General features: G+C 42.4%; 1 protein-coding gene across 1 annotated transcript in view; it reads right to left on the bottom strand.

The window, feature by feature from the left end:
• Window positions 1-3,852: 3,852 nt before the first annotated feature.
• The window catches only part of NXPH2 (neurexophilin 2), a 33,282-nt gene continuing 11,207 nt past the window's right edge, over window positions 3,853-25,927 (bottom strand). Inside the window, exon 2 of the mRNA XM_032190064.1 lies at window positions 3,853-4,841. Coding sequence (XP_032045955.1) covers window positions 4,098-4,841 — 744 coding nt within the window. The 3' untranslated portion in view covers window positions 3,853-4,097. The remainder of the gene's footprint in view (window positions 4,842-25,927) is intronic.

Consider the following 25,927-nt stretch of genomic DNA (forward strand, 5'->3'; position numbering starts at 1 on the left):
ATGATATCAACTTGTGACCCTGATTCTGGAAACCTGTGAGGGGGTTATGCTAATTCCTAGTTAGTCAGTGACCGATACAGTACAGGTAAAATTCTCTGTATACACTTCAATGCTAGTTGCCCATGTGTTAGAAACATCATTTTATTTTATTCATTTTAAAATACAAGAAGTAAACTGCTTCTGGTGGATGCATCTAAGAGATGTTCACAAGAGGCAGAGAGGGGAATGGCATAGTCTAGCTTTTCAAATGAGACAGCCTACAGCTAAAAATGTATTTGATTGATGTGTGTTTCCTTGAGCTGCTTAGTTTGCGACTTGTTATTGTCTTTTCTACTGTGCATATTTGAATAGGAACAGTGGTAATGACGAATCATTATTATACTATAAATAAAACATTATCCAGATTATGCTGGTCAACGGAGCATAAAACAAATAGCAAATTCTAATGTCCTTGAATTACCCATGATTTTGGGGGAGGGAGGTAGCAGCTCAGGATGCTGATTTGCACCGAACACCTTCATATCAGAGTGATGGGGAGAACAGCAGCCAGCATATTTAGTGAGGAGTTTAAATTCTTATTTGCGTTGATATAAATACATGCAAAACTCCACTGTTGAGATTTGGATTGATTTATAACTCAATATATTAAACTTTTTGAATTAGATGAGAAACATTGGTTCTTCAGTCATAAGTCATTCCTGCTCACTTGGGACATTTTCTAAAAAATGGTGTATTTTCTTTGCTTCCAAGCAATTATTTTAAGGTGCATGACATTTAATCTACTAAATTCTTATTTCAAAATTCTCTGGATAAGGGTCATGAGTGACAACTATTGAAATTTGGAACTTGTATAAAAAGTCATCTGTTTATACAGAAAATTCTTTTTAAAGTAGTGCCTGTTCTGTGTAAAATTAAATTTTGTTCTGTTTACACAGGTAGTGAAACTCGAGTTAATGAAGTCTGTCACTGTTAGGTTCATTGGAGCATATTTTGCTTAACTCGCTAGGCTGAAACACTTTCTTTTTAATCTGATTTTTGACTGCAAGTCCTTTCTTGCAGTGATTTTCTCAAAAATGATATTAAAAAATGCGCTGTAATCATTTGGGGCTGATTTTAAGGTACTGATCAGAAACAACGTGGTGGGTAGAGGTGAGTTTTGTGACATAATGGATTTTGGTACCGGGGCTCCATCCCTCACAGGGTCAAGCACAGAGCCAGGCTGCCCCAATGCACTGGGGCTGGAGGAGGAGGAAGATGAGGGTGGTGGTATAGGGCTGCCATTGCAGCACCACCAATTTTTGGCCTGCTGTAAGGCAAACCCTGAGCCTTCAGGGGCTTCTCTTAGGTGTGTGGGGCCCTCTGGACCGGGGCCTTTTTCTCTGTGGAAAATGTTCGGCTCTCCCTAGCCTATGTCATGTTCACTGGTGCGGCAGGAGAGGAGCAGGGCTGGCAGTGGTCACTCCTCAGCCCTTAGGGGAAAGGAAAGCTCCTGGGGGGGATTTATGGGTGGGCCTGAGACTTGATTCAAGTCATCCGCTGCTGCCTGGGCACCTGTCTTCTTGTTGTGTGAGTCCATTTTGCTACCTGCAGCTTGGCTCACAACAAATGGAGGCTTGAGGCCTTTCCCCAGCCCTGCTTGCCTGCCACAGATCCCTGTACCCTCACCCTGTGGTGCGGAATGCCCAGCCCAGGCCTTGGCTCTGCAGCTGCAGGTGGAGAACCCAGCTCCTACCCCAGAAGCTCCCCGAGCACGGACAGACCAAGCAGCAGGCCCTGCATCTCCACAGAGCCTCTGCTGGGCAGGAACCCAGCAGACATGAGCCCAACCAACCCCTCTACTTTTAATGCCCTGGTTCAGGGGCCTTACGTAATAATTAAGCAGTTCATGACCACGTTCATCAAACTATCCACTTCTCAGCTGCCATAAACACTATCAAACCTATTCAGCCCAGGCTTCTAACACAGTCAGGTGCAGGCCAGACTTAAATATCTCATCAAAGAACAAATTCCAGCTGGGAAAAATACTCAGTGACGTGTAGCAATATCTGAGTTTTTGTGCATAAGGACACAAAGTGATATTGGGGAAAAAAAATCCAATTTACCACAAGTGAGTGACAGATTTAGCAAACTCTCTTTATTTACATACAAATACATGTACACATATATTCTGTATATGTACACATATTCAAGTGTATATACATATATGGTTTCCACGTACTCTACAATAAATAGCATGTAGGGTTTTCTTTTAATTGCCTACAGTGCTGAGTAAAAATACATGGCAATAAAATCATGGCTTACAGCTAAGTTACAAAAGCACCAAACACCGAACCCATAGCAATAAATCCAAGCTTATATACAGCTAGAACGAGGACACGCTATACAGAATACAAAGTAGAACATCTTGTAGGAATCAACAATAATCGACAAACTAAAAACATCATTTAGAACAGGAGAGACTCTATAAAATGGAGGAAAACATTCAGATTTGTGATGAAACAAAACCACACATTTAAGTTTGTCACCTAAAGAGAAAAGCAAATTAACCATTACCTTTATTTTTTTGACAGAATAAATTCATGTGTGTGACTTTACCATGGAAATCAGAATTAATCTCATGAGTGAGTCCTTCTGAGCTGCCAGTCATTTGTCTGGGTGCATAAAACTTGAGCAAAGTATTTTAACAGTACTTCATTTAAGCTGCGTGTAGCTTCTTGGGCCCTGCATGTTAGTTTGATTATAGGTAATGAAAAACACTTCCTCAGCCAGCTTTTTGCACGGGACCTGTAATATCAGGCTGTCACAGGGGTCTGCGATAGCAAACCAGCAGCAGTGGTAAAATCAATACTGCAAGAAAGCCTGGGGAATTTGTGCTTGGTGCCGCACCGTTGGAGCTAGCTGCTACTGACTTCAGAGGGAGCAACAGCTTTGCTTCTGAAGCAAATTCCTAGCCAGACCCTTGGGTTTTACAACTACAAGATGCTTTCTGTACAAGGTGTGAGTCTGGCTGAGTGTTTTCATATCGACAGCAATTGTTTGAAATCTGCTTTATGAGGTGAAGATGCATAGATTTTTGTTCTCCTCTGTTTTTCATTGCCTATGTACTGACCTTCAATATGCAATGCAATGCTAAGGAAGACAACTGGGTGCTGTTAAGCAGAAAGCTCGTGTTACTCAGGCATCATCCTTACACTGCGATGTATTTTCTTCGCCACAGTATAGTGGTAGCAAGACAATTGCTTCCCTTGAGGGGAAACCAGCCCCTGTTACAATTTTCAGACTTAAACAGAGATTATCTTTTTCCAGGGTATGTATACTCTCACCATGAAACTAGTACAAGTGTGCAAACACTTAAGAATGATCAAAACCAGTGATGACCACAGAAGGAAGAAATGTACACCAAACCTGCACACCTGGTGGGTCTAATAAACTAAAACTCATCAGTGTTTAATTACATCATTGCATATCCATGGGTAAAAGTCTGAAGGAAGAACTACTCACTCTTCACTTCAACGAATACATACAACTACTACAACTCATAGAAATGCAGCTTCCTTTTCTTTTTCCTAGAAATAACACTTTCAATATTTAGACTTGATCCTTTGAGCCCTGTGTGTATAACATTCTTTGTGAAATTAGAGGGAGAGCTGTTTATTTGGGTTTCCATATAAGCAGCTGAGAATCACTTGTTCTTTATATTGTCACCTCCTAAAGTTCCCAATGAGAAACAGGATCGTTTCCTGCTAAGTGTTGTCCAATTCAAGTAAAAGATAATCTCTCTGCTGTTGAGTCTTCTTTAAAAAAGAATTATTTTCATGATCAATGCTCATTACAGACAAAATTTGCTTTATTTTTTTTTTTTTCATAATGTGTCTGCCTGGTGGTTCCCTTGTGAACGATGAGAGTGCTAAAGTGCAATGGTCTCAAATGAAAATGATTGTTACATAAACAGTTTGATTATTTACGATACAGCACAAACACAGCTACAGTTTTAAAAGACTTTTTAACCTGCTAGGAAAACATATTTCTCCAGAAGGTTAATGGGAATGCTGATTTTTATGACTGATGCTGGATCTTTACAGTTACTGGCGGCTGTCTCAGCCAGAGGACAGGTACGGAGTCTCGCTATGGTAGTTGTAATCAGGACAGACCTTCTGCACCAGTTTGTAATCTACGCTGTAAAAAGCAATGTAAATGCAGATAACTTTAAAGGGTTTAGAACACAACCAGGAGACATGGCTTTGAGTCTGCTCTTGATAGCAGATCTTGGAGGGGTCGAAATTGCACAAGGCAGTTTTTTTAGCGCGATCTGTTTTTTCGTACTCGATCCGGCAATTGAAGGACTTGGATTCCTTGGTCTCCAGCGTTGACTGTGGAGACGACTCAAACTCAACCACCTTGGAAGGTGGCACCAGGCTTACAGAAACGTTCCCGAGACCTGTGGAGTTATGTCGGAAATAAACGCTGAAGGTGCCGTTGCCATGATCAACGATTTTCCCTGTGATCAGGAGGTTCAGTTTAACAGTTTTGATGTTAGAGTGGAAGTCGCCCCATCCAAACATCTTCTTGAATTTCCCAGTTTTTACTATAGGTCTGCGTTTAGTTCGTGCAAGAGATTCCTGAACCTCCGTGATGTTGGACAACCAATCCCAAAAGTTTTCTGTGCTGTCTGAGTAGGACACCTGGCCGTGTTTCAGTACTGGAGATGGCTTAACAAACAGGCGTAAGGGATTGATGATCCTGGAGTGGACCACGTTGTCGACCAATGTCTCTGCAGCATCCTTGTCTTCCCAGTCCAGCACGTCCGTGGCTTGTACGACTTGATTAGCGTCACAAAATACCTGTTTCAAAACAGAAAAAGAATGGCATGAAGTATGAAAATAAAAATGTCAAGATCCGAAAGGAGCTATTAATATTTCTTTTTATATCAGTGGGGACTGAACCACATCTGTGCCAGTTCAGTCACACGGACTTCTGTAATGAGTAATTTCTATTGCCCCATGAAAGCTCAAGGATTTTATTCACAATAGCTTACGGCAGATGCAAAAAGCTCAATGGGAGCCATCCAGGGGAACAAATGCATAAATCTCTGGACAGGTCGAGGACTGTCACGTGTCAAGCAAGGCAAGCACACACTGCTCTCAGATGTGTTAGATAAAACCATGCCTAAGGACAGAAGAAAACCCAAACAGCAAAGCAGTACCTCTGCTAAAAGATGGGGTGACAGACAAAAGCAGATTTTTTTTTTCCATTCTGTTTTCTTTTTCTGCGTAGTTAACCTGCCAAATGCTTAAAATCCTCCTATCTGTACAATAAAATGTTTATTATACATTTGTATTTTTGGTCTTGTCTCTTCCATTGGCATACCTAACTTGGTATGCCCACTCGTGCTCTCAGTTTGAGTCAGACTGTGAACATAATCATAGCTTTTGGTGCGTTGGTTGCAGGTGCTAAGCTGCGTGTATTTTGCAAGGCCTAACCTGCATGAGGAGCTGAGCAACTTCACTTGTAGAGCACGTCTCATCATTTTTCAGTAACATGACTAGGCCAAGCTATGTCTAATGCAAAATAGTTTGCAGTCAGAGAGCAAATAACAATTCGTAGCAGTGACAGTGTTAGCTTTCTGACCCATGTGTCTCAGTAAATATCAGGTTCCCGATTCAATGCACACAGATACTGCCCAGGTACATTCTTCCTGCACACCCTGAGAGGGGAGTCCTGTTGAAAAGACAGAAGTTGAGCGTGTAGTCAGGAAATCAGAGGTAGGACGTGTGTTTTGACAGGCTAGAAGTGGACATTTGACTTGTTTTAAAGCCCTTGAAGTCTTAAACATAAATTTTGTAAAACATATTTGCAAGGTAGTCCTCCTCAGGGCTATCCTACATCAGTATCCTCACGTACAAAGAGAAGCTTTTCAGCTGCATTATCATTCACCAACACGCTACCCATTGCATGAACGGCATGAAAAGCAGCTAAATAGGGAAATAACTGAGTTGTAGAGTGTTCCACCCCCAAAGAAAAGCTCCTTCCTCCTCCTCCTGGCATGGTTTGCTGGGGAGGAAGGAGCACCCCTCCGTAGGTAAATTATTTTCTTCCTTAGGTTGGAAAGGGGGAAAAAGACACCAGCCATCACTCTCAGCCTGAGACCTTGTATGTCAAGTCTCTGCCTCCATGCTACGTTTTTTATGGCTGAGCTACGAACTTGGGAAAATAGGAGATCCTAATGGAAGCAGAGACGGATGCTTATCTGCACCACCACGAATACTGCTGTCATAGCGATGCTGGGGGAAGCTGTCACGGTGATGGAAAGCTCCCGGTGCAACACCGCATGTTTATGCATGGGTCCTCAGCCACTGCTAAGCCAGCCCAAGGTCTGAAGGTGAGCCAGGTGGCACTGGGAGCAGCTGGGAGCTCCCCGCTGCAGGCCGGGGCTGGCACCGAGGATGCAGTGGTGATGAAGGTGGGATGCCATCGTGTGGCAGCCCCAGGCTCCAGTGGGGATAGGGCTGAAAGTCCAGAAGCTTTTGCTCCTATTTGAAGTGCTAACAACCACTTGGAGGCACAGGTACCCACAACTGGTACCCGGCTGAGGACTGCAGGGGGTGAGGTGAAGGAGCACTGCTGGCCCCAAAGCCGCTCGGTGCGCAGGAGGACCTGGCTTTGTGTCCGCACACCGCTCTGCCTGTCCTTTGGCAAGGGCACAGGGATGCACACAGCCGTCCTTCTGGGCTGCTTTCCTTCTGCAGTGCTTATTGGTATGTGTGCAGCGGCTCTTTGGCTTTCCTCCCCTTCCTTTTAGGAAGAGATCTAGAGGGCATTGAGCCATGTGTTAGCGGTAATGCTCGGCGTATGGCTCTTCTGGGGGCGCTCACTCCAAATGAGATAGCAGAGCATTGCTTTCGTAAGTGCTTCTTTCCGCAGGCTCCGCCATAAAAAGAAGAAATATGTAGTATAAGGTTCGGGGGAGCTAAGGAATGGGAAACATTACCGCATGATAAAACAAGTCAGGATTGTCACATCAGGAAGGTATTAGGGCACAGTTATTTCACAGCCATGGTGGTGGAATTGCGGAGTTGTGCCATGCCAAGCCACTGCCACGACGTTTAATTGTGTATGTGTTGCAGTGAAGGAGCAGCTGGTACGCTCACAGTGAGACCTGCCGCTGGAGCTGCAGAGACATGGGCTGGTTCATGTGGCAATGAACTGGCTTTCATAACACAGGAATACAAAACCATTAATGTGTTGAATCATGAGGATGCAATATTCCTGTTTAGGGCACATACAGCACCCAATAATCGCTGCTGCTTCCTTAAAATAAGTATTTTTTCCCTCCTCTCTCAAACAGGTTGAAGACTACAGGACTTGGGCAGCCTTAACTCTTGACTCTGCCTCCTCCTGCTGCTGCCCTCTTCCCTCATCTTGCTGTAGGAACAAGGCTCAGGGGCTGAAAAAGTCATCGGCTCAGTCAGTCACAGGAAAGGGGACTTTGCAAGCCCTGGATGGTACATTTGTGGTGTTCTGCAAACGTTCAATAAACAGTGCCTAACAAAGAAAAGCCTGGTTCTGCTCGGTGCCCAGCACAGGAGCACGAGTGAGGGCACCTTGTTCAGAAACATGAATAATATTTGTACAAAACCCTTTGTGTGTGTGCACAGACTTTGCTATTTTAAATAAAGCTTTCTGCAACACGAGAGAACCAAACCCTAACCCATCATTTGCTGCTACGCATTGCACAGACCCCTCACGTGATGACAGCCTTTTGCTATTAGCAGGGATGGGCCGATGCGTTTTGTTCAGCTGGTTATTCACTTTGGTTAGCAATTTCCAGGAAATAAAAAAATCTGTATTAAAAGAATGCAGAGCGTGCTGGAAAAAATGACCTCCTCAGCATCTTCCCATCTCACTACGGTGCTTCTCTATAGTGGAAAATATTGCTAGGAAGGTATTTGAAAAAAATACTAGCTTAGGGAAGTTTGTATATACATTTAAATAGATGGCTGTGGCTGTAGTTCTCCTCTGCTGCACCTGCATTTTCCCATTCCCTCCAACCCATCAATTCCCAAGCAGAGGAAATCGCCTCATCTATTTTCTGTATTACAGAGGCTGTAAACTGTCACCCGGTTACCCCCAAATTTCTATCAGACCACAGATACTTTCCTGTACTGGGCATTATCTTGGACCTGTCACACTGTGCAGAACCCACAACACGCCTTGCTCTTTTGGTGGGGTACACTACCCACAGAAGCAGTTCAGACCAAAGCATAGCATCGTGTTTATTTGTGTGGTTTTCACTCAAACCACTGGCTCTTCCTGCATGCTTCTTTGAATGATTGTGATTTCTCTTCAAGGCCTTTCCCTTCCGTGAACGATTCAGATCATGGCAGAGAGGCACAGGGTTGAATGAGGTCCCTGTGAACTATTTTTAAGAAATTAGTCTGTGCTGAAGCAACGCCAGTATCAGTAAATGCTGTATTTTTTGTATTTGCCCCATTAAATTTGTGCTGGAACCTGCTCCCACACCTTCCTCCATGGGCAAGGCACTAAATAAAGGAGGAGCAGCCATGCAAGAGTTAACAGTTCTGATGCTTTGGGGACTTGATCCAGGTTAGTCATCAATCACCAGCAATCATTTCTGTAGCTTCTGCCCTGCCAGGAATCATTTAAAAACCGCCAGCAATTAGCTGAAATAAATAGGTCTGGTGGGATAAACTGCTCTGAAGCACCAGTCTGCCACTTGCCCGTGCTGCGGTGAGCGTTTTTATCCCGCAGACAAGAGAAAAACTCATCCTGGGGGAGCTTCCAGTGGGCTCCGAGCTCTCTTCTGGTCCCAGCCCTGCCGCTGCATCGCGAGGGTTTGTATTCATCTCACTGCTGTAGCTGCAGAGGATGCTGTCTTGGCTGCCTCGTGCTAATCTCAGCATCTTGCAAGCCACGCGCTGCAAGAATAAAGCAGAATCATTGAGCGGCCTCACGAAAACCTTGCTGTGAATGGGGGGGTAGAAGGAAGAGAAATAGCTCTGCTTTATCTGTTTGAAAATTCAATGATTTCAACACATTTATCAAATTTTAAATAATTTATGTCTTGACAGGCCTTATCAATTTTGCAAAGCACACACATTAACCAGATACAATGATCTCATATTAGCTTTTTCAGCATCTTACACCAGAGCCCAGGAAGATTAATAAAAACTCAGACCGTCATCAATTAAATGGAAAAACATAAAATTGTGTTCCATTATAACCTTTTTTTTTGCAAGAAAATGATGACGGCTCCTAATAATTCATCACAACAAGCTGAGTTTGAACTTTACCGATTATTAAATACGTTTTTCTCAAAGGCAGAGGCCGCGATGGGTTTTATGGCAGCAGATGCGACTGCTGTCAGGAATGCTTCAAGGAATTTAGGAATTAAGCAACGTCTTTTAGCAGGACTATGTTTAAGAGCCACGTTTGTCCCATCCAGTCACAGCCTCATTTTGCAGGATGTTATAAGCACATGAGCTGCAATTGTAAGGTGGTTTAACTCTCATTTACCACTGCAGCTTCTGCTAGGAATGAAAGCTTTGAATTAACAACTGGGGTTGTTAAAGGAAAAATTCTTTTGGATACTCGGATCTTCAGCAGCCCAAACTTATGTTCAGGTTTTTGCTTCATAAACTTTGATTTTGCTTCCCTTCTCCCAGAAATGCTGCTGGGAAATGTTTGGATTTCCCTTGAGAAAACAAAATAAGAGATCGTGCAGGTCAGCCTGCACCAAGGAACGAGTCGCTGCTTGCTCAGAGTTGAAGAGGTTTCAGTGCCAGGCAGGTCCAAGGTTTTGCACCGATTCCTCCTCCACTGGACTTTGCAGTCAGCTGAGGGCCCTGGTCCTGATACACCAAGCCATGGACACGCGGCTGCAGCTACAGCAGTTGGGGGCTGAGCTCATTGCAGGAAGCACTGAGCATCCTGCCATGATCTGGGGCTTGTGTCTTTTCCCAGGAGCTGTTTTAAATCAGATAGAGGAGTTGAGATAAGCTACTTTATTAGAAATTATTAAGTTCAAAAGTGTCTGTAAATACCTGAGGGCCTGGCAGCAGGGAATGCGGCTCACATACCGGGAAAATATCGAGAGCTGCAAAGGAGCGCAGCTAACTTCTGCCTTTCGCTTCAGCTGTGAGGAAAGTACAAAATGACTTGGAGATGAAGTGAAGCTAACAAAAGGCTCTGTGTTTGACTGCTGGCTTTACTTCCCGAGCTGAATTCTTCTGCTGTGGTGACGGAGGAGGTGCTGGGTGACCTGAGGGTGCTTGGGGTGGCCGCGGCATGCCCTAGCCAGAGCCAGGGGTGTCCCTGGACCAGCCCCATGGCATGGCAGCCCTTGAGCTGGTGGACAGGAGCAGACTGAGGAAGGAAATACATTTTTCACAACTTCCAAAAATTAAAGGAATGACAGAAGGCATCGCAAGTGGAGGCAAAGATCAGGCACAACTGAACCTTACAGCCCATTAAACTTCCTGCCTGTAAAGGAATCCTGCAAGAAGATGCCTCTCACAGAGGGATGCTGTGCTTGGGGCCGCTCTGCTTGCTGCTGCCAGCCATGGGCAGTGTGATGCCCTCCTGCACCGAACCCCCCCAGCAGCTCTGGGAAAGTGTCAGAGCAGTGAAATGGGGATGTCACAGGAAGAAAATGGGGAGTGAGTCAATGGGACTGTATATTAATTGTGAATATTTGTATTTTCTGACACTGCATATCATTGCCTGAAATTCAATGAATCCTGATAAACACGAATATAAACTTAAATACCTGAAGGAGATATGACAGTAACAGCCAGCCCGAAGCTTTCTTTAACTGCTTAGCCTTCTGCCTTTCAGGAGTTTCAGACTGTCACGGAAGGTAAGGCAGAAAACATAAATTGGAAACATAAAAGCAAATGTGCAGACTCAGCACCATTTCCCCCACTACAATACGGCAAGTTCCTCTTTTATTCTCACGGCAGAAATACGGGAACTGAATAAAGTGGGTTCGCTGAGCGCCACTGAAAGGCGCTTTGCCATTTTTCTGCAAAAGATCTGAGAGAGAAAACCTCTATCTACATCTATGTACCCCTGAAGGCTAGGGAAGGTAACAGGTAGAAATCTTTGCTTTAACGAGAATATAGCTATCATTCAAATAACCTACAGACAAACATATCAGTCTAAAACAAATGGGCATGCTGAGAGAAGTTCCAATTCAGACCATGATTTCATGGCATATTTTTCAACAAAATGTATCCTTGATATCATATTTTAGAGAAAAAAAAATAAAATAAAATTATCCACTTTTTGTGAGAAAGCAAAATAGTACTTTACTAAAACAGCACTTCAATAAGGAAAGAAATTTGTGGGGGAGAAAGAAGCAAAAGAATAGAGAAGGAAAATTAAAAAAAAAAAAAAAAAAAAAAAAAAAAAGGGAAGCCTGTAATTAATTCTTTTTCCAGAAAGGTATCTGTGGAAAGCATTTGCCATTTTACCCATAACCCCTACTAGTAGTTTCAGCTTAACTGTTCCCTCCAGCTTCAATTGGATAAATTGCATAGATGGCTTTTAAATGATATCCGTGTATTGCATTGATCTACCTTTTTGCTGAAACAACAGAAAATTCACTCTGAGAAATGCTACTTGCCAAAAAAAAAAAATGCACACAACTCAGCTGTTGAAGACTTCACCTTATTCTACTTAAATCCATTAAAGATTCCCTTAAAGCTAAAATAGAGATCTTTGAGATAAAAAATAGGTATCTTATTTGTTTATAGAAAAAAAAAAAAAAGGTTCCTAATTTTGTCTGACATAGATTAGATATAAATATTGGTATTACTAAGTAGTTTTTCTCTTTGCCACTTGTGAGGCATTCGGCTCTTTTTCAAGGGTGGAGAAGTAATAGAGATGTAAACCATTCCGTGACTGATCTGAAAAGCAGTGTCATAACAGAACATCTAGATCAGTCACGATAGATAAAGAAATCTTAGTTGGGATCTGTACTTATGTAAGTACCTAAAATATTTGAGAAGCGTGTGTAGTTGATGAGAGGCCAGGAAAGGGAATGCTGCGGTGGGGGGGCTCAGCGGGGCAGCGTCTCTGGTAGAGATGAGCTGCCCTTCAGCAAGTGAAATAAAAAGGTCATCAAGTCTATGAAATACTAATGGCATAATCTGCCTAGATGGGACTTCTGAAGGACTTCCAAAGTCAGATGGCTGAAAGCTGAAAATCTGACTTTAACAGTGGGAGTGTGGTTTTCTCAAGGCCAGTTTCTGATCCTGGTAAGGGAAAGGGGAAGCTGAAAGCTGACCTGAGCATGCAGGTTCCTTGCTGCAGTGGGCTGGGGGCTCTGGCCATTTGCCTGGGCACTCAGGATGCTGCTTCTGGTGGGTGCCTTCTGGCCCCATTTGCTCCTGTCCTCCTCACAGCCTCTCCCTGACCACCCTGCCTGCTGCCAGCAAGGCCAGGGCACCAGTCCAGCTTTCAGAAGGGAACACCTCAACCACTGGGGAGGCTGCACCGAGCCCCCTGAGGTCTCTGGCCTTGCTCCCTGGGCACCTGCAAAGAGCTTCAGGTGCTCTTTGAATCACCGTGTTCAGCTGCTGGAAGTTCAAGCTGTGCTCATGAAACCTATTTTGTATGGAGCTTAGCTGGTGCTATGGACATGTATCAGCTCACGGGACTGAGACTTGTCCTTTAGGATGAATCTGGCCTCCCAACCAATATTTAGGTATTTTTAGAAGACATTTCTTTTGTCTGGTAAGCCTGTGAGATGTCCCAGGTGCTTTCAACCTCCACCATGCCACTTGCAGATGCTGCTCAGCGGCTTGCAGGACTAATACCTAAAAAAGCTTCCTCCGACAGCAAATTGAAATGGAACCACTTCGAGTCCTTTGCCAACACAGCACCTGCTGACCTGCTGTCTGTTGAACTTTACAGTTAATAATTCTCCCTCCTGCTTATTTCTTTAATGCCTGGGAGACTTCGCTTTACATTTGTGGAGATCAGTTCATTAAAATACTAATTTCAAAGTGTAATTATCTGTTGGTGAGCACTGCTGTTTGAACCAGTGGTAGCACTGATAGGCTCTGAACAGCAGGAGAGTTCATGGCTGCCCCAGTCCCACAAAGCTCCGAGCAGGAGTCACCAGGGCACTCGGACGGAGGTGGGCATGAAAGGATTGAGGGGGAGAGAGGTTTTAAGAGCCACAGTAAACCATTAAGACGATTTTATGTGTCGGGGAAACCGCATTAATGTAAAACTGCTGTACCTGTTAGAAATCAACTTGATTTTACTCAAGTTGTCATCTAGGTTTTGTATGCCTTATAAATTTTAAATTAAAAATCAATTACAGAACAGCCCTTAATCTCGTCTTTGGAGTTGATTCATATTTGGATGAGAACTCCGAGACCCAGCTGACCTCCCTCCATGCTAAGCACGACACAGAAAAAGGTGATTTTCTATCTTACCACTCACGTGCCATTATTCAATACTTTAACAGCATTATGAGGTAGAGTTTTAATAATCTAGCCAGATTAAATGAATAAAAGTATGCTTCTGACAAGTTAGAAACAGAAAGAAGCTGTACGTTTCTAGCAGATTTCAAACTCTGAATTATTACAGCACGTAAGAGATGATTAACAAAGAAAAATATTACAGTTATCTACTCCCTTTGAGAGTCTAACTAATGAACCTCTAACAGCTGCTGTTGAAAAATCAGTAACACTATCACTATCAATTTCAAGACAAAGCACAGCTGACAGATGTTTGAAGTGATAAATCAGGCTGCACAAGGATTAAAATAACAAGCCCCAAATGGCCTTTAAAAGACAAAGGTGCTGCAGCAAACTATTTTCAGCCACTTTGGATACTGTCAAAAGTTAGATCACTGATACAATTATCTTGCAAAACAGTAATGGCCAAAGTAATATGTTACGCAAAATCTAACAATGGCAATACTGGAGCCAAGTTTTTGAAAAGAACAGGTTTTATATTCATTTGCGCTTTTAATGGCAGGACTGAGAATGCCGTGCTGCCCTGAATATTACTTCTGGGATCGAGTTATGAAAAAAAGCGTGCGCTGGGCTGAAGCATAAAATGTAACTGAATTGCATTCTTGTACATTTTAATTAATCCTATTTTAAAACGAGGAGTTACATTTTAATAGGCAATGAACACACTTAGTTAAATACAGCATCAGATTTTTCTGTTGCTTCACTGCAGGCTGCATTTCCTAACAACCTGAAGAGACGAAGATAGTTAAATGGGTCTGTCCCAGGAAGGCTGTGTGTGTATGCTTGCGGACTGCTGCCTTCCGTGGGACACGGAGGGGAGAGAGAGACAAAGTCAGTGTATCTGGACTTGATTTCAGCTTTCACTGTTATGTGCCTCTTGCTAGAGGGTGTGTAACTCTGTCGTGTTAGGAAATGTCCTGTTCGAGGAATGAAAAGCACAGATATTGTCCTGACACTGGTTTTGGGCTTGCCAGGCCAGACATGCTGCACGGTGAGGGGCCTAAAAGCAGGGCTTGGCGATCCCTTGTCAATCTTCCACCCCGCCATCTGAACAGGATGTGTCCAAGAGCTAGGCAAGGATATGGGAAACAATTATAATCACAAGATCCACGCTGGCCTCCAAAAAAAACCCATTTCACTGCTTGCTTTCCACATGGTGACCCTGGAAATCTGACTTCCAGGCCCTGTAGGAGTGTAGGCCGAGGCAGAGGAGGAAGGTGGCTTATGGCTCTGGAAGAGCTGCTGCTTGCAGGGCTGAGCAGCACGGGGCTCCTGAAGGCTGGCAGCAAGCATGAGGGGAGAAAACCAGAGAGAAACCCCCTGCCCGTGGCCTTGGGGTGCCATGGGGCCTGGGGTGACAGCCCCCTGCTGCGAGCACAGCCTGGCCCCTTCTCGCTGCCCACCCCAGCATGGGCGTGATACTGGGGAGCCCACGTCAGTTTTCTAAATTAAATTAAAGTCTTTTTCCTTTTTAAGCCACCTAGCATGAGGGAGCACACGGGGGCACTTCCAGATACTTCATTGCTGCCTACACACAAGCCTGCATGCTGCTTTCCAAAATGAATTACTCTCTTAAAGAGGAGAAAATCATGAACTGATGCTGCCTTATTATTAAGTTTGAAGGCGAAACAATATTACCCTTTGACCAGCAGCAGTCAGCCATGCGTGCAGCTGCTGTGCACTGCTTTGTGGTGTAGTACTGACTTACACTGTAAGGTCCTGTTTAAACTCAAATTTAATCCCTTTTAATTTAGTCAGTCATCTTTTGTGTCCCCAAGAAAAGGAAAAACAGAATTCCTTCCAGCTTGAATTTGGTTGTTCTTTGAAGATTTGGGGAGCAGTTAGAGATTAGTTGGTCAAATCCTTTCTAAATTAAAAGCTTCCTAAAATAGAAATATTTTCCTTAGCCATTTTTTAGCTGCTTATCAATCTAAGAATTCAACTTTCTGGATTAATTTTAAAAACAAACAAAGAATACACAATTACTCCCATTCAAGAGCCCTGCTAGATACACAAGATGTTAATTCTGAAATGAAATGGCAGTTTTGAGATGCTTAAGAAATGATGAGGTCCAAATTTGAAATCCAGTCGCCATGTGATATTTAGCAGGGTTTAACTAGAAGTTGTTTAGTCATCTGGCCTGTACCTGGGTGTACCAAAATCATGACTCGGGTTTCAAAAATAGAGAAGGGATGACTTTGATATCCAGTTCGCCTGGAAGACTGTCACAATACATGCCTGGCTCGTTCCTGTTTGGTAATTCACAGAGGTGTTTAGTGTCTAGGATCTTTAAACATGCACTCTAAGAACACAAAAAGGATCTGAAGAAAGAAAGGCTTACATCAGACATCAATGTTACGTTCTAGCACAATAGGAGTTAATACAAATTGCTGTCATTTGCATATAAAAATATCATTTCAAACCTATTTGCTCTACATATGCTGTATCTGTATCAAACAAAAAGGGAATACATTCAGTGCATCTTTACATCTTTCAATCTTTCTTTTACTGTAAATTACTGTGCACATCACCCCAAGTATTAATTTGATCTCATCACAGGATGCATTTGATGCATTTCAATTAGCATATACAGAATAACGTTTCCAGGTTGTATAAAAGAATGATACTGGCAGGGTGCTTGCAGTTGGTGAAACAAGCACTAAAGGCAGATAAATCACCTGCTGGCAGACCAGGGCTGGGGGAGATGGGACTCTAGCACAGCGCTTTCAAGGCACACACATCTAAAATATATAGCCTAGAAAATGTGCAACCCTAGAAAAGAGACAGCAGGAAGCATTCTCTTCATATGCATATTAAAGGTGTTTTAGAGGAAAGGCTATGAAAATGCATGACCTTAAAAAGTCTTCCCTGGGTTACCATGAATAATGCAAATAGGAATCCAGATTTCGGTGGATACATGTGTCCTAACAGCCAATGTTTCTGTCCACTCTGTTTCCCAAACCTTTGACTACAAAAACCTCAGAAGGCTTAAATATGGTGTCAGTTTGGATAACCATTCAATGAGAAATCTCTGCCCTGTTGGCTTTATTGACTTAACTCACAGCAGACATTTTTTTCCCAAAAGTTTAGATAATGTCTGTGTTATTCACAGTTCTTTGTCAACAACCCCTGTGATTCTCTTCACTGGCCCCAGCCTTGACCATGCACAATAACAAAAAAGTGCCTCTTCTGTAAATCAGTGTTCGTTTAAATTTCTTTTTGATTTTTGTTTTTCAGTTGATCACAGTCTTGAGCTCTTGCGCAGATAATGAATGTGTTTCCAATCTGCTTTCCAGAATCCATAACAGCAAACAAGGCTTACAGGTCACTGCTTAATTCACTTACTGTCTAAAAGGGTTTAACATGAAATCAAGTCTTTCTCATTAAGTAGCCAAATTCTGAGTCTGTACACAAAACCTAAGCAAAATATACGAGTGGGTTTGGGACTGAGATTAATCATGCTGCTTGTTAACACTCAAAAACTGAACAAACTGGGGTTGGGAGGAACAGCTTTTTAAGCAAAAGATATGAGATGTGATCTGATAAGCAGAAGGTACAAGAGCTGATGACGTGTAAGTAAAGTCAGGCTTGAAAAGGCACACATTCCTTCTTGTTTTTAATGCGTGTTTTCATGCAGATTGTAGAGATCAAAGGAGACAAATCTAGCTGTAACTGCTGCCTAGGCCAAAGCTGGTAATAAGCATAAGACAGCCAAAAAAGCAACTCCGTTGTAAATGTTTTAAACTGCCTCCTCTGCATACCAATGGTGGTTCTACAGGGACTGCAAGTAATCCCTTGTATTAAAATTGAATGTGCTGCCCTACTCGATCAATTACAAAGATTTTTAAAAGTCTATAAATATGTATGTGCATGACTGAATCAGTAATAAAAATGTGATTTTATAAATCTCCAAGTCTCCGTGCTCGGGTCAATAGACTGTGCTAGATCAAACAACGTTACGAGTCCCGATACCTGAGAAGTGCCGGCTGGTCGTGATGATGAAGCCTTCCAGGAATGGCTGGCTTGTCTGTGCCACCTGCCTGCACTGCTGCAGGGGAAGGATGCAGGGAACACAGCGCTGGCACCGGGTGGCACTGGCACAGGACACGTCCAAAGCCTGGGGAGATGTCAGCAGCAGGAGGCAAGCATTAAGTGCAACAAAATTAGCCCAGCCATTTCTCTGCTGTTGCATTAGTGAGATAACCAGGGAGGCCTTTGCTTCCTTCTTTTCTCTGCCCTTTCTCCAGCAGTTAAAGAAACACAGTCTGGGTTTTTGGTGCCCTGAGACTGTGGTTTCACATTCACCAGTGCCAGTTCCCTGTGTGCCAGGCTCACCCATTGCTACAAACTTAATCTGAATCAGGCTTAACCATCAAATTAGCCAGAGTATATGCATGGTTTTGGATTAAAAATTTCTAAATAAATCTGTTTCACCTGTTCCTCCCGTCTGGGGTGGAAGCAGATAACCTTTCAGCTGCTGTTTGAGGTATAGCAGCTCCTCACTGTCCACCAGTCACGCACCAAGGAGAGCAGGACTGCTGGACTGGCAGTGAGATACATGTGTTGCTATCACCCATGATAACAAGAGCTTGAATATGTTATTTCACTAAACAGAGACTTCGTATTTCCAAATCATGCTCCAGAAAAAATCTTGGCAGATCTCCTTCCAGTCAGCAAAGGGCGACACCTCATTAGTGTAGATAAGATGTTTGTGGCTTGTGTCTGAGTTTGTTTACAGCTCAGCTGAATTTCAGCCAAAATTCTGATAGCTGAATATGGATCGAAATGTCTAAACAATTTTGATGTGCACTTCATTGCTGCTCAATACCCGGAAGGGGATATTTTCTCCAGGGTGCCAGCAGCATGCTTCACTTCGCTGCTTTTTCTCCCCTTGTCCTCATGTTGACTACACACGGCAAACCCAGCCCAGCTGGGAGGGAGGAGGAGAGGTCTCTGCACGGCCCGCTTGCTCCCCTCTCTGGATGGGGCTGCTGCAGAAGATGGAGGCCCGGCCTCCAGCTTCTCCCACTGCTGTCCCTGCTCTCAAGGTACAAGAGCTCCTCCTGCTGAAGTCGGGATTGAGGAATGAGTGTCTGCCATGCACCAACAGCTTCCCTGCTCCTTGTGCTCCTGCCCGGTGCCATCCTGCCTGGTGCTGTAGGCTGGCAGCGGCCACCACCAGTGGTCCTTGCACTGCTGAGGGTCCTCTTCTGTGTCCTGGAGTGCCCCTGGAGCCCCTCATTCCAGACTGCTGCTGAAAGGGTGTTCAGCCACGTACACAAGAAACTGAGAAAAGTGATTAATTTGGAAGGATGTAGGTACTAAAAAATCAGACAAAATTCACAGCTTTTCATGTAGAGATATATTTCTTTTTCTGTAGATTAAGCCCACATGTGCTACACACGGGTCATTTTGTAATAAAACTCTTGCATTTTGCATGTCTGTATAAAGAAAACATAAGAAGAATATGACCCCTAAGAAGATACAACCCGTACAGCCATCGATGAGTTTCAGTAAGAAGTGTCTCAAAAGCACGTTGGCTGCAGATTTGCCTTCTTGTGTCTGATAGCTACAGGCTAGTCTCATGCAAATAGCTCATATGTGTGATCGTTTCAGAAGTGAATTATAACATCAGGTAGTGCCGAGAGAACATATTCTGTTACAGAAGGTCAAGAATGGCTAACCACTGCCCTTGTTTTTAATTATTTATATTATATGATAAATGACTGAACAAGATATATATGCTTTTATTGCTACACTCACTACTTCAGCCGAGCAGATTTTATTTTTTGCTATATGGCTAATATTGTAATTAAACCTTGGTATACACTTTGGGAATTATTAAAAAGCCTTCAGAGCTGTGCTGCATAAAACACTTCTTACAGAACCATTCCTTTTCTGATTTCATTCATGTTTATATTATTTATATAACCGAGAGAGGGAATCAAATCACACAACCTACAAAAAAAGAGTGAAAAACAGGGCCTTACTTGCTCCCAGTAGTAAAGAAATGTAGCGTTAAGACTTGAAACTCATTTCCAATTTTCTGTGTTCGTAACGCAGTCTCTAAACAGTGCATTATCTCACATACCAGATGTGCAGCAGTATCTAGGTACAACGGGGTGCGATAAGTATGGAATTTCAGCCTTATTTCTTCTTTTATGCTTTAAGTCAAATCCTTACTCTGATTTTAATTTAGGTTTCTGCCTTGTTTTGGTGTGTTTTAGAGGGTGGGAGAATGGTGGGGAGTTTGGCATTCAATTACAGGCATGGAAAAAGAAATCATTTGGGATTCAGAGTATCTTAAGTTAACAGCACAAGAGAAATCAACATCCAAACCTCTAATTTTATTTAAATTGGTGTAAAACTAGACTATAGAAACAACTTATGCTGATGTGATTAACTCCACTCAAGTGGAATTTGGCCCCAAGACAACAGTCTCTTGGCTGATTGCAGCAAGCTGCATTTGGAACTAAAATAAAGTGGAGGGATCTTGAAAGTTACTTGAATCACTGTCAAATGCTATTCGGAAAATACTATTTGCCTATTAAGTAATTTGAACACATTTAAATAAATAACCCATTTATTTTTGTGTTACTAAGAGGTACACCAATAAAAAAAAAAAAAACAAAAAACAATTAGTGTTCTCTCTCAGCTGAGATGTGGTAACCTCATAAAGCAATCAAACAGTGTTGCAAGAGCATGTTTTTCATGTGTAAGTAGCCACCCTGGAAATAGAGGAAATAAAACTTTGCACCAGGCTGAATATAAAAACTTGGATGCAGCATGCTAATTTTCTGGTATGCTAATAGCATTTGGGAGTTGGAAGGTGGGAGTTTCAGCTCAAGGGAAAAGAGAGACCACAGTGGGGGAAAACCGGCTTTATTCTTCAAGGCACTTTTCGTCCTGCTGTTTCTCAAGGAAGGTTCCTTTGTCTGCAAGGAGTCTTCGAGAGCTCTTTGGATTCAAAGGAAACTTCTTGCTGGTTTCTGTGGGCTTTGACTGGGGCCCGGAGTCTGAACATCAGCATGGTGCTGAGCAGCCCCATAAAACACGAAGGTTTCTGTGAACATTGAAAAGGTTCAGTTCCTTGCAGGATCAAACGGCTGCACACCTTTAAAGAAGCTGAGCATGATATACAGTGCTTCCAGTCAGCCACAAATGAATGAGCTAATTAAATTTTTTTTTTTTTCCTCTTGTATAGTCCAATTAAGTTGCTAAGCCAATCACATTGAAATAAATCAACCATATTGTTACATAATTCTTTTTAATAAACAGAGATATCATTACTTGCACTAGGTTCTAAGGGTGCCAGATGCTCCTAAACAGGGAGTCTAATTTATATCATTGATTTCAAGAAGCAACCCATTCATGTGTGATAGGCGTTATCTCAGTTTAAAGTATCCCATATATAAATGAGAGCACAGATGAGCAAAATGTGGACCTTACTGAATTCCCCATCACACAATCACACAAAACTGTTGTCCAAAACACTGAATAAATGGCTTTGCTGAGACTGTTCTGTTTAACGCAGTTAATAGGACTGCAACAAAACAGAGAGGCAAAAATACCCTCTCAAAATTATTGCACCCAATGTGATGAAAAAACACTTGACCTTCAAAATACCATGCATTTTGCTGAGGTGAGAACCCAAGCTGGAAGGTTGGCTCTCTGTAATGTGAAGGGGGGTTCATGGCCTTGCCCACGGCTGCCAGCCCTCAGTGCTCCCTGGAGCAGAGTGCTCCTTGGCAGCGGGGACTGCCACAGACTTAATGCCTCAGAGAGGGCAGGAAAGCCAGTCTCACCCTGAAAAAAAAAAAAAAAAAAAAAAAAAAAAAAAAAAAAAAAAAAGATTATGTGCTTTAGTTTTGATTAAGGCTTCAAGGATACTATTAGAGGAGAGGGGAAGCAGAGGCGTTGCCCTCAAATACTGTCAGTGATGTAGGCTCCCTCAAAGAAGGGCGTAATACGCAGATCTAACCCAATCTAATCAAAGGTTGTTTTTATCTTTCATGCCCTTGGTTTAGGCTTTTTTCTCCCTTGAAGGAGATTATGCAAAACAAAAACCGTCTTGGTTTGTTGTTTTTTTTTTTTTTGTCGGCTTCATTGGAGGACTGAGTGAGTCACACAGAAGCCAAGGTAGGCCAAGGAAGGTTAGCTGACCCTGCTAGGCCCTCAGCAAGCTTTTCCTGGAGAAACTGCCTCTGAGCAGTAATAACCTGCACCCCTCGGAGATGGATGCCACCAGAACATCATTGAGAGGGAAGAAATGGTGATTACTGAACATTTTTGCTGCTCCCATGCCTACCACCTGAGTTTGTTCCTGTTTATTTTGGACCTCAACAAAACAGCCTCAGCTTTGTGTGTTTACTCGGACAGCGATGATTGAGAGCTACTTCTCTGGAAAAAAGCTGAAGGAAAAACCCCTGTGGTTTCCATTTGGACATTAGAGGCTTGATGTGTTTTGCTGTCACATTCTATTTTTAAATGCATGACACTGCACAGGTGTTCAGACTCTAAATCCTTGGCTAAATCTGTCATCTCTCAGCAGCTTGTCACTATATCAGCTAACAAACTAAGGGAGAACCAAGTTCCCGTATGGTAAAAAACTGCAAGTGCTTGACAACGGTTGACCATAATTTCTTTCCGTCACTGAATTGATCAATTTTCAGGTGTTACATTTGCTTTGAGGTTCATTTGTCTACCTAGAAGTACCCAATTTAGTAATTTATCTACAAGCCCTTAATTTGTAGGACACAAGCTAACAGACAATTAAAAATGCAAATCATTTTTGCAGGAGCAAAAGTTGTTAGTCTGACTCAAAGCACAGGCTGGCAGTTTCACCTCCGAGCTTGCTATCCATAATACACCGGTTGAATTCATAAAGACACGATTTATGGCGAATTGCAAATCATCTTCCTGTGTCTGCCTTAAGCAGACATTATTTCTGTACCTGTGGGTACAGCTGAATGTAATACAGCTAAGAATCTAATAATCAGTACTTCAGGCAAGCTGGTCTTGAGATTCTACTCCAGAAGTTGGTTAACCCACACTAATGTTGTTCTGGAACTTTTTGCTCAATCTTTTGCATTGCTGATGAGGACTTTAGGGAAAAATGTACCATGTTCAAGCTACATAGAAGGAAGGTTGAAGCAGTTCGTACAGGACGACTGCTCTAGGGTGACCAAGAGAGAGCATGTTGCTGCTTCCCCTGGAGCACCCTCATCCTACAGAAACGTTTCCAATGCCCAGAAGCTTATTTGCTTCTGAATCCACATAGCTATTTGCTGCTGTGGCATTGGAAGACCAAACTCAAGACCCACACTTGCAAGTTTTAGATCTCCCTAGAGAGACTTGTAGCGGATCATCATGTCCACCTAGCTCATCTAGAAGGAAAAAAAAAAAAAAAAAAGAAAAAAAGAAAAGTGAATGGCAACTATTCCTTTGCAGGAGATTCTTTAAAATTTGGCTTGATGATCATTTAGCATTCATCACTAAACAAGAACATTGGTGCCTGTTTCAGTGACATACTATTGATTATGTAGTGTGGATTCATTGCAATAGATTAATTTGTACACCTAAGTGCAACTAATTCAAGTCCCCTGAGATGTTGATTCTATTCCCTATGTAATCTTTACTATCAGTAGAAAAGAACTGAGTTGGGGATCCCCTGAGCAATCCCAACCCGTACACAGACTATGAGAGCGATGGGTATCAACCAAGCACGCTGAGCAAGCTGGCTGATGTTTCTGTAAGGCCATTCTCTATCAGGTTTGAAAGGTTTTGTAGACTGGGAGAAGTCCCTGATGACTGGAGAAAAGCAAACGTAGTGACCATTCTTAAAAAAAAAAAAAGCTAAGAACAATCTGGGGGATTACCAGCTGTTCATATTTCCTTCAGCCCCTTGGGGAAATTATGGAACAAATCCTCTCTGAAGTCATGTCTGGGCACATGAAGGGGAAGATGATGACTGGGAATAGACAGTCAGATTTACCATGGATTTACTAAATTTGCCATGCTTGACTAAACCGATTGTCAAACATTTATCAAAAGACTAGATCTGGGGGTTGGGGGATAACAGAAGAATGTCATCTACTTTGGTTAGCCATATTTAACATGGGATGTTACAGCCTGGATGAGTAGACTACCATTTGGGTGTAAAAGTGGCGGGACCCCTCCTGAGAGTCAGTAACAGAGTCCCACTCTTCTGCAAGAGTGCAGGCAGAATTCACTAAGGGATTTTCTAGGGTTAAGTTTTCATAATCGTGAGTGTTACTGAAAGGTTTTGAGGTGGTTTGCTATAAAGCACAGTGTAAACAAACGAAAAAAAATCAGAACTACTGCATAAAATGTTTTATACAATGTTGTTTACTTCATATGTCTTTATAAAGTTAGTTTCAGAATATATTAATTGAAGTTGTTACTATCAAGACTGAAGTATCTGAAGATCTGACTTAATACCCACAAACACTGACAGGTGCAAGTATTTAAGTTAACTTCTTCCTCTTCGTATTTGCAGCGTGCTTTCATCTCTCAAGGTCCAGACTTATGCCGGAGGTGCAATAAAACGTGACAGAAGTCCAGCCTTCCACAGGTTAGGCAAGCAACGCCAGGAGGACAGGTACTGCCACCCCGTCCTCCCAGTCGTAGTCTTTCCTTCATCGGAGAAATGCTTGTGCCAAGATGCTGGAAATGATCTATTTAAAAAAATATTTTACTAACAGCTTTATTTTTTAAACATGGTGACTAACAGTTGATTATAAGCTTAGAATGGCAGCATATAAATTAATTTTCACATCCCTTGAAACAAAAAATGTATGTACTCTGTGGTAGACCCAAAGGATAGCTTTTGTCTGCTAACTTCCAAGGACATTGCTTTACATATATATACACTCTGTGATAGGATGAGATGTTCTTCCTGGCTTGGTAATATAACTAGACACAGATTGCTTCGTATTTAAGTTGTCTGGAAGAAAGTGCACTTTTTGAATTATGGTTAGGACCAGTGTTCAAAAGCATTTCGAAGAGAACAGAAGTTGTAGGTGTGTTTTTTTTTTCTTGCTGATGTATTTCAAAATATCCCAGCACAGACATGATTAGCACTGTGTGGCATAAGGATTTATCTCAAAAGCTAACTTTTGAGAAATGCATTTATATTTCACAAGGCTGGAAAACGATTAATTGTGATCTACTGGCATAATCTATCATCCTATGATATATCGAGGCTGCACTGCAGACCCCATCACTTCCAGCACTGGGACACTCTGCAGAGAGGACTCAACCAATTGGTCCTAGAATTGGGACTGCAACCAGAAAGCGAACAAACAGATTGGAAAAATAGACATATCTACACACTTAGTAACTCACATCAATCAGTTTGACTTATTTATACTGTTTTTCAGAACAGTAAATTTAGGAAATGCACAAACGATTAATACATTATTACAGTACTGTAATTTATAAGAAGAACAACATTTAGGAAAAGCTATAATGCATCTACTACTAAACCTTTGCTGAGGGGGAAGAGACTGCTAAAATACCCACCCTTGCAAACACTACTTAAACTTGACAAAGTACAGCCTGGAAAGGTTATTCTGTATCTTATCCTCCAGGGTCAATAATTCTATACTTGGAGCCTTCTCTGTACTGATTTGTGTTTCCATGCAGTCTATATTTCAGATAGACATGCACCTTGATGTTCTAACAAAATTGATGAATTTCTCCCACACATTTATTGTTCTTATTTCTGACTACTGCAAGAAAAAATAGCACCTTGTCTAGCTCTTAATGGAAAGTTTATCTATTAAAGATGATCACTTGTATGAGAAACAGGTTGTGGTGCCAGGTAAGAGGACTATTTTACAGACTTCTCCAAACACATTTCTTTCAGGAATAGGAAATGTGAAGTAATGTTGGGTTTATATCAACAACACATCTGATGATTTTCTACAGCCTCTTTCAGCAGAAGCTTTTCTCACATATTGACAGCTACGAAGGTTGCCATTGCTTGCAAAGAAACGTGTCCCTCAGGAGTTTGTGGTATGTTTCTTTAGCCAGAAATTAAGAGACTGAGCAAAATATTCAGGTATACAATCTGTTTACATGTAACTCCTGCTGTTACTTTTCTTTTCAGCCACCACTGTATTTTATCTGAGCGTTGATGGGTGTTGAGCCCTGTACATGAAGCAGAAGGCACTTTTCAAGAGCTCGCGATGGAAGCAATATGTTAGGGAGATTGGTAAGGATGTTTCTGGCTAGATAGGAGAACATTCTCCCTGAGTGCTAAACTGATCAAAACTGCATAACTGTACTCATCCTACCTTTTGGTGTAGTGCTCATTAGTTTGTGCATAGTGCCAATACAGTCACGTAGCTCACACCTTCAGGATATATGCCTGGTGTACACAGCGCGCCATT

Source organism: Aythya fuligula, chromosome 6, assembly GCF_009819795.1.
Source record: "Aythya fuligula isolate bAytFul2 chromosome 6, bAytFul2.pri, whole genome shotgun sequence".
NCBI lineage: Eukaryota > Metazoa > Chordata > Aves > Anseriformes > Anatidae > Aythya > Aythya fuligula.